The sequence below is a fragment of the Haplochromis burtoni genome, unplaced genomic scaffold (genome assembly GCF_018398535.1).
Source record: "Haplochromis burtoni strain Fernald_Lab_line unplaced genomic scaffold, NCSU_Asbu1 Contig_4, whole genome shotgun sequence".
Taxonomy (NCBI): Eukaryota; Metazoa; Chordata; class Actinopteri; order Cichliformes; family Cichlidae; genus Haplochromis; species Haplochromis burtoni.
Window position 1 is genome coordinate 3921729 of NW_024582365.1, and position 19834 is coordinate 3941562.

Below are 19834 nucleotides of genomic sequence, written 5' to 3' on the forward strand. Positions count from 1 at the left end.
GAGAGAGAGAGAGAGAGAGAGAGGAAACAAAAAGTCAGTTATGTGGGACTTGCTTGAATAAATTGCTCTACCTGATGCACTTTGTTATTGCTCTGTCTACTCAGATGGATAATTAATAGACAACTGCATTTGGCAATTACTCCACAATGCCAAGAAAGAGCCCATTTTAAAAAACAGAAAAAAAAAACAGGAGCTACACCAGGATGCTACGGCTAGCTGTCCTCTGTCGCGAATCAGGTCATCGTAACATTAAGGAGAATGAGGGAGATGTTTTAACACTTATTAAAAAGTCATATAGGTTCCCAGAGCAATATGACCAGCTTGGGTAGATAATAAAAAATAACATCCTTTAACGTTTTAATGGGCTTGCCAGCAAGTCCATACAAGTCTTGTTATAAAGTCTTGTATGAATCTAGGCGTTACCTTACTACTAAGAAATGGCATTCACAGTGTCTGATAAAGGAAGCTCTGTCACTGTGTGTTATAGATACATTAAAACATTCCACTTCTCATTATAATCTTTGTCATATATTTTTTTCCTGTAAATATAAATCCAAAAATCTATTAAAATGAAATCTATTGGTGAGTACCCATAGAATGAAGCATATTTTTTTTTCTTTTATTTAAATTGTACAATGCCCTAACTTTTTTAGGGGGAAAACAGGTTTAAACAGGTTTGCCTGCCCAAAGAAGTTCCAGTTGCTATGTGGGTAGTAAGACTATTAAACATGGAAGCACTAAATGAAAAATTCAAGCACCTAGCCATGCAGTCTGTCTTTACAAACATTTGTGAACAAATCTGTAGCTCTAAAGAGCTCACTGGATTCCAGCATGGTTCTGTAAGAAGATACAGCCATTGCAACAAGTTAGGAGTGAAACAAAATTCGCAAAGCTAAGCATTCAACGACCTTCAGATTGTATTACTGCAAAGTGAAAGTGTTACGGAACCACATGAACTCAGCCACAAAGTGTCAGACCACATAAAGTTATAAATCAGGGTTACTGAATGATGAGTCACCAACACTCTGCTGACTTAATAACTGTAGAGCTCCAAATCTCCTTTGGCCTTAACATCAGCACAAACATTGCTTCAATGTATCACTGTAGGTTAAATATTTAGGTGGCCTAGTACACACACACACACACACACACACACACACACACACAAAGAAGTGCAGCCTTACCTGATATACACCCTACTGTTACTCATTTTATATTAAGATTCAAAAATCTAGTTGGTATTGGTATGCCGAGTAGCCTTCAATAATAGTAGCCTAATAAATCACACAGCAATAGTACATTCACGTAGTTGTATAAAAGCATGATAATAAATTACATAATCCAAAGTATTCAGAATGCGTTACTTTTATTGAGTAACGTAACGGAATATGTTACAAAATACATTTTGGGACATGTAATCTGTAATGGAATACATTTTAAAAGTAACCTTCCCAACACTGAATATAGGCATGAGGATACGAAATGCAAAAAGAATGCTGGATATGCCATAAATTGGCCAAAACACTGGTGGTGGTGTGGCTTGTGCATGAGTGGAAAACAACACAAAGATTTCATTGAAAACAAGCCAAGCACACAGTACAAAGTGACGAAACTACATGAGTGATGTCGCAAACAACCAAGCCTGTACTTGCACCTGGAATCTTTCATCCAGTTCCAAGTGCTAGTGCGGTCTCAAAGTTTGTTACTTTGATACGGAACCAGCATGCGTTTACTGCTGCTAAACTTAATACATACAAACAAATTAAAAGTAATATTCAATATTATTTGATAACTATATGAAAATAATGAGCGTTTACATAAGAAATTCAGCTATTACTGATGTTACAGCGTGCAAACAACATACAGAAATCCCAGCTGGCGAATTTAAACCTAGGACGTGTATCAAACATATTGCAACATGAAATTGAAAGATTTTTTAAATTGTAACCATTTATAAATGTATACCATCAGGATCAGCTGAGTGCTTGAATGCCAGTCAACCAATTATTCATTATGCAATGATGTTATACAACCAGCAGTATTGGCATGTAACGTCACGGATGATTCTAGTCGTGTATGTATAGCAGTTTTTTCAGACTGATAGAAAATGTAATTTCTATATCAACTTTTGAGAGAAAGATCACAAAGTGCTTCACAACAAAATACCAGAGCATTAAAAAAAGAAAAAAAATTTAAACACAGGAATAATCTCCTATAGATTGTCTTTTATCTTACCTGTCATGATCACGTTAGAGTTTTCTTAGTTGCTTTTTGGTTTAAGTATGCTTCCTGTCTGAGTTCTGTTCTTTTTTTCCCTTTGAATTTTCAGGTATTTCATGGTCCTGGGTTCTCGAACCCAATGTTTTTCATTTGTGGACTTTCTATATCTACTTATTATTCCTTCGCGTCTTAGTTTGCTTTTTACATGTTATTCTTAAGTCTTTGTTTCATGACTTCTGTTGGATGAGTTTTATTACAACTTTTGTGGAGCAATTGGAGTTGAATTGGTTTTGCGATCTCCGATTACTTTTTAGTTTTCGATGAGCAGGAATTAAAGGCTTGCCATTTTTCTACACTTGTGTCATGTGTTCTGAATATTGGCTATACAGCTTCATGTATGAGACAATGGTGGAAGGCTGCCTCCCTGAGCCTGGTTCTGCTGGCGGCTTCCATTTTTTAAATAGGGAGTTTTTCCTTCCCACTGTTGCCAAGTGCTTGAATAAGAATTGTGTGATTGTAGGATCTTTACCTTACAATGAGAACCTATATAATACTAGCTAAACTGAAAAAAATTAATAAAAAGAAAACAGTTTTCATTAAATACCAATGCTAGAAGTTCTATAATCTTGTATTTGTGTATCTTTCCAATTATATCTCTTGTTGTGACTGCCTATAAAATGTCTAACATTGTGTAATTTTTACGCATTTGAAAATGAGTGTGATTGTGTTACAAAACTCACTTCAGTTGCAGAGTTAATGACCTCAACATCCTCCACTCCAGAGGATGTTGAGGTCCTCTGATAATATATTAGATAATATAAAAGCATAAGAGAAATCTTGCATAATCTACCATATCAGCATGTTCAAACATCTCATGACGTGTAAGAAAGAGCAGAAATGTTAGTGTGAATTTTTATGTCATGAATGGGACACATGTGGTCACACGTGTAAGTGTGGCACAAAGAAATCAAGGCATATAAAGAAGCAGATTCTTACCCTTGCCCATACTAACACTGGGAGATGTGAGGAACGTGGTGACATGAGTACCCTATATCAGTGCACAACAAACATATTTAAATAAGTGGTATGTGGGCATGCTAACACCAACACTTAAATACTGCAGAATGCATGCCCGAGATATAGATTTTACATAACGTTCATATGGCTTTAAATTCAGAATTAACAGTTAAAGGTACTTTAAATGTCAATTCTCTGTTCATTCTAACATTATAACACAAATCTACATCCCAGTAAACCATTTGTTTGTTACTACAGCTCCAACATGACTGTGAATGAAACCACTGACAGTAAACCCAGTGCCCTGCCACCACAAAGCAGGTTTTTAAAAAAAAAACAAACAAAAAAAAAAACTACCATACAATGCTACAGGCCATACTGTACCTGAGCTTTTTAACATAGACTCTGGCACAGTGAAAAATTGTCCTGTAGTACGACTAGAATTCATAAGAATTTAGCGATTCTGATTCCATTATCAACTCTCATTGGATTCTCATTGCCTCCACTTTGAGAGTCACCATCATCACTAAGCACCATATGGAAGACAAGTGGATGAGAAACGTTTGTGCATATTGGTAGCATTTCCACTCTTGGTGTTGATACTAAAAGTAATTGCGCCCAGAAGACAGTAATTTGTTACTTTTTACATTATATCAGCATAATCTCATCTCATAATTACCATTTATCAATATAAATCTACTGACTACAGCCCCACACACCAACACATATCCCAATCCTAATAAGGACACACATATGATCTTTCTCAAAGCATTTACATGTGAACACAAAGCCAACAAAACAAAGCAAAGAAACTTCACAGTAATTTCCACAGTGATTCTACTTTAGTAACATGAACAGGTAGAAACAGGTACAGCTTGACTGCTCGTCACAGATGTTACCTGCTGAAGTTCAGGGTCTGGCTGCTGGGCGGGGTCAGGATTCACTCAGCTTTAAGTCACTCTGGGTTCTTGGTTAGCTTAGTGTTAGCATGCTGTCCTAGCAGGAGCTGGCAAAGAGCCCAAGTTATGTTGGCAGGATAATGCAGTTACTGTTAGTGTAGTTTGCACTTTCCCCACTGTGCTCTTCTCCTTTGTGCAATAAAAATAATGTCCATATCCACACTTTTGTCCCCCCCCCCATCTTCCTCTTCAGTTCCACACGTACTGAAATCAGCTGATTGTAGCACAAGTGCAAGTCCAAAAATATTTTTAATTGTTTTCCCAAATCATAATTTGTTGGGTAAGGAAGCACTTTACTGCGAGCATCCATCTTCCATTTCATACTTCCATCTAGATGCTACATAAGATTCATACATATGGACTCATATTCATTCAGTGATTCATGTATTACCTCCCACTAACTTTAGGAATTTTACTGAAGTAACACTATATTAGTATCATTCACCATTAGTAACAATCGGTTAAACAAATGCTAGAAAAATGTATTTAAAGAAATTACTCCAATGTAATTTTAAGAAATGTATATACTGCATACAGAAAGCATGCACTGATTATAAACAATGGATGACTTTGGAAGAATCCATGAATTCTTCCAAGGTCCTGTGGCAAACATGATCATTTCACAAAATATCTGGCATAAAAACAGAAGGTGTGATAATAAATCACAATAACTTCAGCTCTGCCTTCAATACAGTTCAACCCCACAAACTGGTTAATAAACTAAGCAACTTAGGACTCAGCAGCTCACTGTGCAGCTGGATATTGGACTTCCTGAGCAACAGACCCCAGAACGTCAGAATGGGAGAGCACACCTCCCCCACCCTCATTCTGAATGTGGGTTTCCCACAGGGGTGTGTCCTCAGTCCCCTCTTATACTCACTTTTCACCCATGACTGTTCACCAATCCACACCAGTAACACCATTATAAAATTTGCTGATGACACCACCGTCATAGGACTGATCGACAACAATGACGATTCAGCCTACAGAGAGGAGGTTCAGCATCTGAAGCAATGGTGTGACGACAACAACCTGCATCTAAACACAGCCAAGACCAAGGAGATGGTAATCGACTTCAGAAGAACAAAGCGATCTGAGCACTCTACCCTCTACACTGATGGGGAGGAGGTAGAAAGGGTATAAAGCTTTAAGTTCCTCGGAGTCCACATCTCGGCCGACCTTACCTGGTCCACAAACATTTCCCACCAGGTAGGGAAAGCACAACAAAGGCTGTACTTCCTCAGGAAACTACGTCAGGCCCAATTACCCCAAAGACTGCTCGTAAACGTCTACTGCTCCACCATCGAGAGCCTTCTGACCCTGATTGGAGGATAACTGCACTGCCAACACTCATGGACATTACACCTTATTTGTAAATCGTATTTCTATTTATACTTCAATGCAACCAACACCCCTACCTCTTTAAACTATATTTATTATACCGTAACCTTAGCTAATATAGTTCCAACAGCACCCCCCACACACACTCTCAATGTGCAATATCACTGATCACACTGCACCTCTCAATGCACCTACTAGTTAGATGGCATGTATGTGTATGTATATAAATGTAAGCGTGTATGTGGACATATATGTGTGTGTGTATGTATGTACGGATGCATATATGTATGTATGTGCGTGTATGTATAACTTGTACATATCTTTCTTGTGTAAATGTAAATTTTTTCTGTTATTGTGTAAATACTTACGCTATTGTGTACTTCACACACATGGAGAAATGCCAAACTGCCTTTCATTGTTCTTGTAACAGTGACAATAAAAAGCTATTCTATTCTAAAAACACATCTGCATCCCACTAAATCATTTAGTTTGTCACTCTAACTGACTGGGGGTTAGTATTAGTTCAGTTTCACTCTGACCATCAGGCTTCTCCTCCTTGTCTGTTTCGATGATGCCATTGCTCATTAATGTTAATTTTTGTGATCGTTTGTTGGCCTTCACTTTGAATACGTCCCACCTCTCAGAAATCAATCCTCTGTTGAAGAGCAGTGATGACAGGTAGGAGAACAACAAAGTAACAAAGATAGCGGATAACATGCAGATAGTCTTGACCGGAGAGCGCTGGACATAAATGCCATGTTCAAGAGTGCAACCTGGGAAGTGAAGGACAACAGGTAACCCTATGGATGGTTCACCACTGAGCAATCTCAGCAACACTCCAACTAGCAAGCCCATGATAGAGCCATAACCATTGGAGATGTTAAAAAAGAGGACGCAGACTAGTTGAGGGAACATGATGGTGTAGGTTATGTCTGAGCCCAGGATCCAAAAAACCATGATGCTGTTGTTTAGGAAGGTGAGCGATGTGCCAGCCACGCCCACCAGGACCACAGTGACACGGATCACCCACTGGAGCTCCCTGTCTGATGCCTGCAAAAAAAACCCAAAAAAAACCCCAAAATAAAATAAAATCTGGAAACTGAACCAGAAAAGACATAACCACAACTCGAATCTTCTCCTTTCAGGTCTCTTACTGTGGTCCTTAGGATGCTCTTATATATGTTGGATGAGAAGATGGAGGCGGCAGATAATAGTGCAGAGTCTGTTGAGGACATCACAGCAGCAGCTACAGCTCCAATACCAATGATGGAGATGTAGTTTGGAGTGAGGTACTGCAGAGCAATTGGCAGAACCTGACCAGCGTCTCCTCGCTTGAAGGGGGATGGGGAGCCATATAAGGTCATGTTCCAATCTGGCATAAAAACATAAAAAGTACAAATAAATGAAAATATATTTCAACAATTTTATTAAATATATTTCTCTGTTGTTGTACCTGTTGATGCTGCGACTGCTCCAATCAACACAGATGGGATTCCAAGTACAAAAATAAGTGGAGCTGCAATAAAGCAGGTGATCCTGGCTGTATTTGATGAGGAGGCTGACAGAGTCCTCTGGTGGAAGTCCTGATATCCAAGGTTACCTAAAGCCTTAAACAAATGACAGTGTGACAGTTAGCCGTTCATTTTGTTAGTTAGTCATTTATTAGGGTAATGTTGTTTTAGTTTATAATCTCTCAACTTTAGTTGTATCTCTAATTATGTGTATTTTATTAGCACTCAGCAAATGACAAACTGTTTATTTCATCTTGAGTTAACTTGTGTGCTTTAGGTTTATAATGTTCACATGGAGTACACATTATAGGTTGAAACATTTGCTCATTTGTTTCTCGTCAGACTAATTGTTTATGTCTATTTGGAGTTTCAGTGCTTGTTCAAAGCTCCCTTGAATGTAAATGAACATTTCTAGTATTAATTATAGTTTTAGTATTAATAATCATTAAATTCAATGAAAACTATGTCCTCCCCCCCCCCCTCATTACATCATTAGGCTTACATCATGCAAACAATTTCATACCCATGAAGGCCTAATGCTGAATGACTGAATATTGTTGAATGTAACTCGATCGAGTTCACTTGTTAACCACAATTTCTCCACTCATGTTTTCTAAGATGAATATCGTGGTCCACATTGATATCCTTAGTTTTTTCTGGATTTAAAGGGAGACCCTGTTCTTTATTTTGTTTATGAACCTGATTGATCCATCTCTGACCTGGAACTGATACTGAAACCACTTTTCCCATCTTGGATTTCATCTGCTTGAGGTTCATAGCCAGAGTATGAAAACTGCTTTTTGAAACGGATCCATTTATAGGCGAGTCACTGCTTGGTTTGAGTTTTGATAACTTTATAAATTACTTAAATAATCACTTTAAAGCAGATTGAACAGCAACCGTGTGTGTGCTAATAAAGAATGCTGCAAAGCATGTTAATGTCACCGGGTCTGCCGTGGTCACTCACAGTGGTGACGAAACCCAGGACGGGAGGCACGGCAGACCCAGGACTTGGCTAGTAGAGGGAGGAGCTGGTGCAAATGGTGGCCGAGCTGGCGACCACGCCGCAGGAGCAGGCGGCGTGGTCGCCGAGCTGCAGGACCAGACTGAGCCCCACCTGCAGAGGATTGAGTATCTGGCGGCGCTGATCCGGTCCTGCCCGACACCGCCGCCACCCCCACCGGCGTCCACCTGCCACGCGGCCGACCTCTGGACCAGCTTCCCCGGCACTGCTGGGTTCGCGGGGGGCCACCTGACCTTACAACTCCCCGTCGCTTGGCCAGGGCCCGGGGGTGCCGACGGTCCAGGCTGATCCCCTCTGCCACTCGCAGTGGGGGGAGTAGGTTCGGCCGGATGGCTCCCCGGCCTCAGTCGGGCGATGGGGGTATGTGGCGGGCGTGGCCTGCGGTGCCGTGCAGGGAAGGCAGACGCACCTGCACGGCTTCTGCCGTGGTCATTCACATAGTTTATTTTGGATGATTGTTTGTACTTAGTGACCTTTATTTTAAAAACATTTAGATCTTTTAATACCCATCAAGAGACTAGTGCTAGAAATCTGTCTTGGTCTCTGCAACTGCTAATGTTTTTCTGTGTTTGTTGCTTTTACAAATTCAGTCCTAAATAAAAATAAATGCAGGCCTTACCAATAATAAGAAATTATCAATCCATCTCCATAGCCTTTCTTTATCTACAGAACCAATCCAGGGGGCTTGGTAGGTAAAGTTGAAAGCAGTCTTAGTAATGTCCATAGAGTGGGGGTTCATTAAGGTGAAGGGGACACAGAGCCACTGCAGAACAGAAGAAGATCCAATGACATAAAGACTAAGTTACAATGTTCACAATCACATTAGATTTGCCTATATTAAAACCCTGTTCCCAAAAAAAGTTTGGGATGCAAAATGTAAAAACACTATAAAATTGTAATACAAATACAATGCAATATATTGGAAACCATTCCAATCCTATATTATAAGCAGCAAGTTGAAACTGTTGTGGTTAGGAGTCTCTTCTGCGAACTGTTTATGGCCCAGACGGGCATTGTTAACGCTGTGTATTTTTTGACATTGGGATAAATCAAAGCTGCTGAGGAAAAGGTGCATAATCACAGCACACATGCTCCAGAAGGTAAAGGACCATTTATCATAAAGATTAAACTTTAAACCGAAGATGAAAAGCCACTGTTTTTCAAAAAATATAGAATTTAATGGCTACAACACGCTTAAAAAAAAGGGGTGGGACGAGGGCAACGACAGTTAAGGGAGAAATGTATAATTAGGGAAACGGCTCAAATAATTGCCAGTTTCATCATCTTTAGTAGATAATGTGCATGAAGATTCAGACAATCTGGAGAATCTAGAGGAGCCAGAAAACAAACGATTAAAGACCTTCAGGCCCTCAAGTCTGAAAACGGTGTCCAGTGAGCACCATCAGTCACAGATCAAAACTCAAAGACAAAACTGATGTTTAATATAATTTAAGGAGATAGAAAGAAAACCTCTCCTGTGGTGCATAAATAAAAGTTTGATATATTTTTTTTTCAAAGCCACAGATCTTGTATTTCTCATGGCCAAGGAGCAGAGGGAACATCCAACTTGCTTTAAACACAATCTGATGAGTTTGAGACATTAATGCATATATTACTTTTTTTTTAAAGTGAGGTGCCATCAAATTAAAAAAAAACAAAAAAAACATAAAACAACAACTAAGTTTTCATGTATTTTCTATGCATTTTCAAATCCATACAGGCTTAATTAAAGTATTTACATTAATTGTGCTCTTTTATTTATATTAAACACAGTTTCCCTATATTTTATTAAGGAGGGATGTAGTTTCCCATGCAAGTGAACTCACCATACTGAAGAAAATGAGTGTTAGCTGTATTATGTCTGTGTAGGCTACAGAGTAGAGACCTCCCATTAATGTGTATATGATGGCTACAGCAGCAGAGATCCAAATGGAAACAGCGTAGGATAAATCCAGGACCACGCTTATTGTTGCTCCTATAAAAGTAACACAGTAAATGATACAGAATCACATATATCAGAATTACCTTCATTCAGTTTAGGAAAATGAGTTCAGTCACTTTAGGATGACACCAACAGCATGTGTCAGTATGACTTAAAGTAATACTATCATACTAGTTTGTTGTATAGGTGTTTGGATGCAGTTAAAACTATTATAGCAGCCAAACTTAAAAAACTTGTTTCTATCCTGGAAATTATTCAGTTGCAGATCTTATTACTAGAGAAGGAAAACAAAAGTTATGTGGGTATCACTCACCTAAGCCGATAAGAGTTCCTGTCACCCAGATTAGATCAGAAATTAACAGAGCCACGGACAGAGCTCCACTTATTGACTTTCCATACTTGATCTGGAATGGGTCCATCATTGTCACATATTTTCTTTCTCTCATTGGTTTGGCAAAGAAAAGTCCACCTTAACGACAGGTAGAACACATTTCTTCACATCCACTACTGAAAATCAGTGGACTTCCTCTTTAAGATTCATTCATAGTCTTATGCGAATCATATTTTACGCTAATTTGCACAGATGTGTCCCCACTTCCTTATAAGACATGCTTGGCCTGTATTTTTCAAAGCCTAATTTAGAAAAGGTAGGTTTTTAGATTTTTCCTTATGATTTTGCACAGCTTCCTCTAGAGGCATAAAAAGTGTTTGTGAAAATTTGTGGCGTTCCTATGTAAAACACATTTAAAGTAATCATATAGAAATCATATTTTTCCACACAGATATACGCCTTTGTCTTATAAAACACATCATTCCTGATTTAGACATTAAAAGTAATATCTAGAAATAAAAACCTTGCTTTGAAAAAGGTCGTTTTTGTAGATGCTACCTAATAGTTCAGATGAATATGATATTTGTAGGCATAACCAAGTATGTGACAAGGAAATCATAATGATTAAATTCTGTAGTGTAGTACCTTACGCACACATGAGCCGCTTTCGTCAGAAAATGGGAAATCATGTGCAAATGCAGAAATTATACAGGTAATGGTGTTATTATTAAAACTCTTACCAACAATAAAAGACAGGGCTGCTGTTAATGGCATGACTGCCCAGGCCAGCCCCATAGTTGGTGTGTACACTGCTTCTGTCAGACCAACGATAAAGCCCCCTCCAACAAAAGTAGCTGCAGAGAGCACAGCACAAGCACACATGGAGGAATTACACCGTGACCTTCAGGCTCAGGTAAAGAGGCTTCTAAATTAATATTGCCTACTGATAAGCAGTTAATTGATGGTGTGAACACTTTTGCACATGAGATGAAGTTTTAAAAACATCTGTTTTCTCTTTTAACTGTGTCTTAGTGTAACTCAAAATGTAGGAATTCAATTGCACAAAAAAAATTTGACTTAAGCAAGGAATATTAATTAAAAAAAACCAAAAACAAAACAAAACAACTTAAGCTTAATGGTTCCACTTCACTGTAATATGTAATAAATTAGGCACAACAACACATTTTTTAAAATAACCGTATTAAGAAAGGTTTGTTGTCTTTTACATACGAACAGGCTAGTCCCTTTATCTTAATAGCTGCACATGTTTTTGTTGAAAGAATGTCAAACGGGGGACTCCCTGTTAAAGAGAGACAGGTTGTTGTTCACCAGCTAAAACACCACCACAATGTTCTTACACAGTTTCACTCAATGAAAGTGGCTACAATAACAGCCAAATATCTACAAACATGCACTCTCACCGGTCATTGTGAAGACTCCTACTACCATACTGATCCCTCTGTTTCCCAGCAAAGTGACCTCTGTCCGGGCTGCTTGGCTGCTTTTCTGCACCCGTTTGGACTTCATCGAGGCCCACAGACCAGTGCCCAGCACCATCAGGTAGAAGACCACCATTACCACCAGCCCTGGGATGTTCAGAGCCATTGTGTGCTGCCTTGATGACTGGCAAAACGTGGATCCACTGATGAAAAAATAAATAAATAAATAATACAAATAAGACTAATAAGTTGTTTAAATGCAAAATGTTTAGTTCAATCCTAACATTTCCTACAAACTGTGCTTCTAACTATGAACTATCAGTTGTAATGTGATACGGGTGGGGCAGTCAAGGGCAGTCTGGGGTGCTACTGTTTGATTAGATTTTAGTAAATGTTTGACAGTTTCTCACAACTCCCGGAATAGCTCAGCTCTTGATTGGGGTTGGAATTTTCCTTCACAACGTAAGGTTTGTTTTTAAGACTTTTCCCTCTTGGTTGAATTACTCAGCTATAGTTTAGTTTTATATTGGCATGTCTCCAAAACTGTGTTCAGAAAACCAAGGCTGGAAATGGAAAAAAGAAAACTGTAATTATACTTACAGCTCTATAAACTGATATCTGTAGATGAATAAGCTGTCAGGACAGTCACAACCAATGTAGCAGAATTCTAAATACTAGACCATATTGTAGTTACATTTATTTTTACTGTTTACTAGTTATTAAGTTAGTGAAAGCGGTTAAAAATGTATTCAGTCAGTACAGAATCATCTTCTATCCTAAAATATCATCAAGAAAGCAGAATTAATTCAAATCAAGAAATAGGATCAGTTAGAGAGACAGAGGAGTCTGCATATAAGAAAAGATTAAAGCTCCTTTCTGAAGATCAGAAATCTCTCTATTTTTGCACTAGGATGTCAAAAACCTGTGGCTACAGCCTTGATGGCCTCACTTGGTTAAAGACGGAGTGTGATTGAGATCAGGGGGTTCCATTAAATCTTCTTATATTTTCACTAGTTTTTCAATGATTGATACTCGAAACGATTGGAAAGTTAAGGACATTTATTCGTTTATTTGTGATTTTGGGAGTGCTATTTAGGTGACAGTTTATGGCAGGTAAAAGAAAACCTTCATCAGAACTTGTTAGAGTGAATTGTTAAATCGTTCATGTCATTTTATGCTTGCCAACTCTGATGAAAGGAATTCCACTGTCCTTCTCGAGGTTCTGGAATGTTTTATTGCAGATAGATCCTATCTGGAAGATCTGCTTCTTGTGATGTTGCTCCTGCTTTTATGACCCTTTGGTCAGCAGGAGGTAACACACACACACACACACACACACACACACACACGCACACACGTATTAGAACCATGTGGGCGTTGCTTTGCTGTGATGTGTTTTGTGTGAACTGTCTCTCAATAAAAGGCAGCGAGAGGAGGCCGTCATCGGGGTCATTTCCATGGTGGACACACACGAGGCCTCCCTTGCGCAAATAATCGATTGATCGACTGTCTTGTTTTCTTCATGATGAATAAGTCTCTAGAATTAGCGGGGCTTGTGGAAACACAGACCCAACAGAACTGTTCACATCTTCTAATTATTTGTCTTGTGAACTTGAAAACGGTGTCACATAGTTTATTATTCAGATTCAGTCCAACTTTATCAATCCCAAAAAAGGGAAATTTGTTTGCAGCTTACCCACACAACATACTCCCACAGTCAAACTCACACAACCACCACAAACACACTGTTGCATGTCAAGGCCACCTTACAGCCCTTAGCTCTCTTACTGAGAGTTTCCTATGTGAGGATAGGAAACCGGTTTCCTATGTGAGGATTTTTCTATACGTTCTAGAAAGCTCCGGAGAAAAATCCACTGGCTTGGCTCTGCTGCTAGACCTTACTGATAGGAGGAGCTCCCAGCTAAAAATGATTTTGACGGTTGTTGCTACATGTTAGACACTTTGACACATGAGCCATAGCCTGCCTGTAGCAATTTGGGTGCATTTTTTCTTTCAACTCTGTTAACCTTAAAAGATTCACTCACCTATCACATTAGAGCCTACTCACAGTAACAGCTAGAACAAAAATAACACAATTTGCATTTATTAATAAAAGGAGTCATTAAGAGGTACATCTTTGAACAAAGTTCACAGCTCTAAAATCTTGTTTTATTTCAGAGGAAGTTTTAACAGTGTAAAGTCTGCCTGTGTGATTTCCCTCTCTTTATCACACCATCATAGAGGCAACAAAAAAAGAAAACAGAAAACTGTGCACACCGCATAATTTACAAAAAGCCTTGGCAACTGAAAAACACCTAACTGATCTAGAGTACTGGTTAGGTGGGAAGTAGTTATTTCATAAGGATATATCTAATTATTCTCCAACATTGCGTTCAAGGAAAAGCATTGGGAACAGTAAACATGTAAAGCATTACCTTCACCTTGTTACAAAAACTTGTTACAAACTGTCATGAAAGCTATTAAAAATTATTTTATAAAATCCATATAAAAGGCATTTTGGCATAATATAGATGTGATAATGCAGCAGTAAAACCTGATCTGAGTGACCTTTCTGTGTAGATTAAAAAGTGATACAGTGACAATTATTTGTAAACTTTTACACTTTTACTTTGTTTTAAATCTTAGTCACCAGTAAGTGCCAAACTAAAACACACGCTTGCTTTATCAGAGACCAGCTTAGTTTAATTTACAGTCAACAGCTGCAGCAAATATAGACAGAAGCTTTTGCTAACTGCGATAGGTTTAAGCAATGAAAATCAAAGTCAAACACTAATTACCTGCTTAGCTGGTGGCAGTGTGGGTATTCTGGTACCTTTCTGAATCCTTTCCAGGACTGCGTTCCTATCGTCTCTGCCTGACTGTTTTGTTTTCTGTTTGTCTCATAGCCAGTCTAAGCCTCCTCGTGGCATAGGGGGCTGAGCCTATTGTAGATAAGACACAAAAAAATCTACGGCTGGACAGGTTTTCTCATTCCTCACAGACCTCAAAGGAACCAGCAATTTACGAACATTTCCAGGCAGAAAAAAGTGCCTGTTTAGGAATAGCGATACCAGAGGAAATAATTAGATTTAATAAATGAGACAGATAAAGGTTTTACTGAATTTCAACTTTTAGCTAATGGATTTGTGGCTGAAGGAGTATTTAGAGTCTTGACTTCTGCAAAAGTTGCGATGCAATCTAAAATATAGACATTGTTACAGTGCAATCAAAATCCTGTGCTTTAGCAAAAAACATAAAAGAGCAGCACTCATTCTTCAGAATGTCACATGATTTCAAAATCATGTAATTCGCTCAGAATTTTTAATTCATCAGTGAAGAAGTCTATTTAATAAGAGTATAAATATGATTACTTTACATACTGTATCTATGATAACCCGTTTGTGGACACGGTAACCCTTGTTATATCTACAGATTACAGACTCCCTATTCACTTAATGTTTATGTATAAATATTATAAATATGTAAAAATATTGTTTTGAAATAAGAACAGTTATGACCTTGTTCCCGCTTTTTCACGAACTGCTTGTCTAGGCTACATGTGTGACTGACGCCACAGGCACTATAAACTAAAGATAAAATACACATAAACAAAAAAGTTCTCTTGTCAGCATATTTGGTGTCAGAATTTATTTAGACCCATGATGTACAATAAATCTTCCAAACTTACAACTTTTTAGCTGACCCTAATATTTTATACTCTTTCAAAAGCCAGTTTGAGGGTCAGAGTTGGAGTTAAGTCTATGTCAGGGGCATTTATTGGGCAGGGTTCAACATAAACACTTGCCTGATGGCTCAAAGCCTGAGTGGTAAAGTACACTGGGTATGTTGATTTGGCTGTGATGATATTTTTGTTATCAGATTATTCACTTGTGATGCCAACATGCTGAAATAAACCGTCACTATTTTTTTTATTTTTTTTTAAAGTCAGCATTACTGTGATAAAATATTTTAATTTCACATACTAATGAATTACAGTAGTCCAGCCTAGAAGTAATAAATTCATTAACTAGTTTTTTTTAGCATCACTCTGAGACAGGACGTTTCTAATTTTATAAATAATTAAACACTTTTTTTTTTAAATTATACAAAATAAAGGAGATACCCTGGTCAAAAAAATGACTCCAAGATTCCACTCTCCATTTACATGAACAAATTAGAGTCTAATAGATAAATATGATTCAACCCACTGCAGCACAGTACATTTATTATTTTACTATTCTTACAGCATGCTATAATCTGTTATAAAATGTTGTGATCAACAGCATTGAACATTGCGCTGAACAAGCTAACGTTTAATTAATTTTTGGCTCAACAGAGCTCTGACTCTTTGTCAGCCTGGATAAAGTACTGAAAAGAAACCTGGGGTTGTTCTTGTTTTCTTCAACCAGGACTTTTTGCAAGGGCAGCAAACTCTTTTTTCAGGCTAAATGAAGCTCTAACTTAATGAGATGCCATTTCCTCTCAAGCTTACGTTTTATCTGCTTTAAGGCGCAGGTTTGCCAGGCACAGTTATACCAGGGAGTCAAGCAAAGATTTCAGGCTTTTTTCAGGGGAGCCACTGTATCCAGGTTCGTAAACAGTGCTCTGCATTGTGCTGGCACATGACATCGAAGGAGATAACCGTGGAATTGCATCCTTGAACTCAGTTACAGCGCTTTCAGGAAGACAACTTGAGCCTTACTCAGGGTGTAAACAGACCTCAGACCAAATAAACTGCCACTGGCACACCTAATAACCTTTGAAAAAACTTGGCTTCTTTCATTGAGAAAGCGCTATATCTGAACCAGATGCACCTAGACCGTGTGGTGGCAGATTTATTTTCTCATCTATTAATCACATATTTAATCATATCACATTAGTTATAGTAATATCACTTTACTATAGTAAGAGCACTCCTGTCACTAGTTTACATGCATGTGGAACGTTAACACAGTGAGGCCATTGTAATGGGAGACATTAAACAGATAGTGGGACTCCTTCTGCGTATCAGGGATGTAAATCCTTAGGTGACGGCCAAGCAGAAAACAAGGTCATAATTCTCTCTGTGAGGGAGAAGGTATAGCTCCCCCGTGAGAGGGGCCAACGTGTGAGTTTGTGGAATGTTCTTCGTCTGCGTCTCTGTATATAAGATGTAAGGACGGTGGCCACAATTCAGAGATGGTCCTAGTGTTTCACTGGGATGCTCTCTCCACATTGCAGTGTGTTTATCAAACCCACTTCAAATCAAGCTCGCTGGGTGTGTTGCAGGTTATTGTTCAATTTTCCACAACAATTTGGCGTTGTCGGGCAGGATTCCTCCGGTGAGTTTCGCTGAATCACGGGCACGCGGTGACTGGCCATCCTGAGGTAAAATTGCCTCAGTCCCACCGTTGTTTTCAAAAAGGGAGAACCGGGGGGTATGCTTCACCGAATCACACATGCAGGAATTTTTAAAAGAACCAAGAGAGGCACTGCAAAGGATCTGCAACGGTGAGCTGTTTTGATTTGGGAGGATTTTTCTATCGGACCGACGGGGAAATCCTCGCTTCCTTACAGCTGCAATTATTGGGTGCAGGTTCCTAGAAACTCAGTTTGGATATTCAAGTGGGTATTCTTGTTGCAGTGGTAAGTGCAGGATCAAATCCAGGTTTTGGTTGCATGATTTTCTTTTCCCTTTCAGAAATATGGGAAATAATACATGCAGTATAAAGTGTGTAGAAACTGAGGAATGCAGTAAAGAGAAGTGTGTGTGTGTATAACCAAGAGTGATGGAAAGAGATGTGTTAAAATGTGGATAGAAGAATAAGAGAGGGAAAGTGTTAATAAGTAGTGATGAAAATGATATTAAATATGTCACACATAAACAGAGAAATGTGAAGGAAAGGCAGGTTTAAGGACATGCTCTACTGAATCTGCAGCTCCACTGCACACACAGCCATTAAACCTGCCTACTAGCGCGCACACACACACACACACACACACACACACACACACACCCCCTTTCCAAACGCCTTCGATGCTTATTCCCTTCCGATGCTGCACCCTTTACCCACCCCTGCTGCTTGTCATGCGTTTCTTTGGTGTATTAAGAGTTTTTTCATGTGCTATGTGCAGAGGTGTTTTTTTCCTGTTCTCAAACTGATCTCAATGTTGGAGCTCAGTCTGGGGAGAGTTATTTTTTTCTCCTTATCTTTCCTCATGTGGTGCATTTTCCATTGTTATACCTCTCTGACCTGTCTTCCCCATGTGATGTTTTGTGTAATGTATGTATGGTTGGAAGGGTAAGATGGCGCTGGCACGGCTGGCAGCCTTAACCCAATTTCCCTCGGGATAAATAAAGTATTATCAATCAATCAAATGTTAAATGTTACAGGGGAAAATGTGTATTCAATGTGAAACACATACGGTGTTAAAATCAGTATCACTCCTTTCACAGACTAGGAGGGTTGACCACATGATTTACAGCAACACCTCTGGAATCTGTTGATCCAGGCCCGACCTGCGAGGACACACCACTGGCTAATGGTTTTTTTTCCCCCTCTCTAAGGGTTCTGGTATCACACAGGCAGACATGAGTGAAATGAAGCAGGTTGTGCAGTGATTACAGAACATCTTAGTGTGGGGCTCATTATCATATCTTTATTCATTTTAAGGTGTTGAGCTCAAAGTGTGAAAACAAGTGAGTGACATTACTTAAGAAAAGTTACTGGTTACAGTAGTTTTAATTAAACACATGGGATGATCCATGATTTGGGCAAATTATGGTAACAGTAGTGTTTTAATGATTTGGGGGAAATAAACTGCATATGGCGCACTTTTGTAAGTGGTGCTGGATGCTTTATTACTCTTATGACCCTACAGTTGTTTGTAAGTGTGAAGTTTGTATTTACTCACCGATTTTGGTTTCTAGGTAACTGTGGTGTGGATGCAGGCTCCAGGAAGAGCCAAGAATTAGAGCCCACTTAACATGACATTAATGCTGATTTTATTCTTTAACACAGGGTTACAGGGCTGAAGTGAAATTACTCCGGAGGAGAAGCCCTGATGTTGTCCATGGCTTTTTACTGTGATTTGTGGGATTAACAGTTCATGTACAGGTATTAAACCTCTACAGGGGGGTTAAGTCCATGTTCAGATAAGGCTTTGATGATCTATAAGTAAACTTCACTGAACTGAAAGGAAAATGTGGTTTGATGATGGTTGACATGTTTTCCAAATGGTTAGAAGTTTTTCCTCCTAGTAAAGAGATACAGGTGCAGCAGCCAGAGTATTGCTGGAAGAAATCATCCCAAGGGTGGAATCTCCTGACTGAGACTGGGTGCTGATCAGAAGTCTTCAGAGACCCAGCAAGAAGCAGGGACCATTCATAGCAGAGCTGACAGCCCAGGCAGTGGTTGAGGTCAAAGGTCGTGCGGTTTGGGGCCCTACTAGTCATCATGAGAAGATTCCAGAACCACAGCAATAACCATAAAGCTGCGTTGGAACGAGAGGGTGAGGGGTGAAAAGAGCGCCCTCCTCCAACAAGGGCGTGCCAAGCTCCAACTCAGCGACTGAAGAGTGAGACTCTGTGGCACCTAAGAGAGATCAGCGAATGAATGCAGATAACACCTGCTTAAACAGCCAATCAGTTTCCCTGGAAAGCTTAGTGTGTTTTTAAGTTAAGGTGGTCGTTGGTGTGACGTTAATAATCATTTTATAAATGACATGCATTTACATGACTCTCCGAACATCAAACTCTGTTAGAGTTCTGAGCATGAGTAAAAGTGATTGGAGTAGTTATAGCATGCAAGTTTTACAGCAACTTGTGCGCATTTTGTAGGGTAGGTAGATTGATTATCTAACATGTGTAGGAATGTTTAGCTTATTTTAGAGTTTAGGAATGTGTTAGATAGGAAATAGAATTGTGAGACAGTGACACTGCCCTGGATATAAATAAAGGCCTGACTGTGTCATGAACTTAGGAGTAGATTTTAGGAGACCCTCCCCCAGTTGAACTGTGAAAGTAAGACAAAGAGGAGTTAATGCTGAGTGGAAATTCCCCAGAGGATAC

The 19834-nt window shown here is 39.0% G+C and overlaps 1 protein-coding gene and 1 long non-coding RNA gene across 5 annotated transcripts in view; one reads left to right on the top strand and one right to left on the bottom strand.

Annotated features, from left to right (window-relative positions):
- The window catches only part of LOC102310073 (high-affinity choline transporter 1), a 38685-nt gene that overhangs the window by 4717 nt on the left and 14134 nt on the right, over positions 1–19834 (bottom strand). The window contains exons 2-10 of one of the 4 annotated variants that reach the window (XM_042221443.1): positions 14583–14726; positions 11767–11987; positions 11086–11199; positions 10328–10483; positions 9899–10047; positions 8692–8835; positions 6991–7144; positions 6692–6909; positions 6175–6587 (exon numbers count right to left, since the gene is read on the bottom strand). In XM_042221443.1, the coding sequence (XP_042077377.1) occupies positions 6175–6587; positions 6692–6909; positions 6991–7144; positions 8692–8835; positions 9899–10047; positions 10328–10483; positions 11086–11199; positions 11767–11950 (1532 nt within the window). In that variant the 5' untranslated portion in view covers positions 11951–11987; positions 14583–14726. Of the gene's footprint in view, positions 1–4369; positions 6588–6691; positions 6910–6990; positions 7145–8691; positions 8836–9898; positions 10048–10327; positions 10484–11085; positions 11200–11766; positions 11988–14582; positions 14727–19834 lie in introns of those variants that run through there. The other 3 variants (XM_014334667.2, XM_014334672.2, XM_014334679.2) reach the window with 3 other exon arrangements.
- On the top strand, positions 11159–12003 carry LOC121814626. Its single transcript, XR_006054477.1, has 2 exons — positions 11159–11258; positions 11708–12003. It is a non-coding gene; the product is annotated as an uncharacterized LOC121814626 (long non-coding RNA).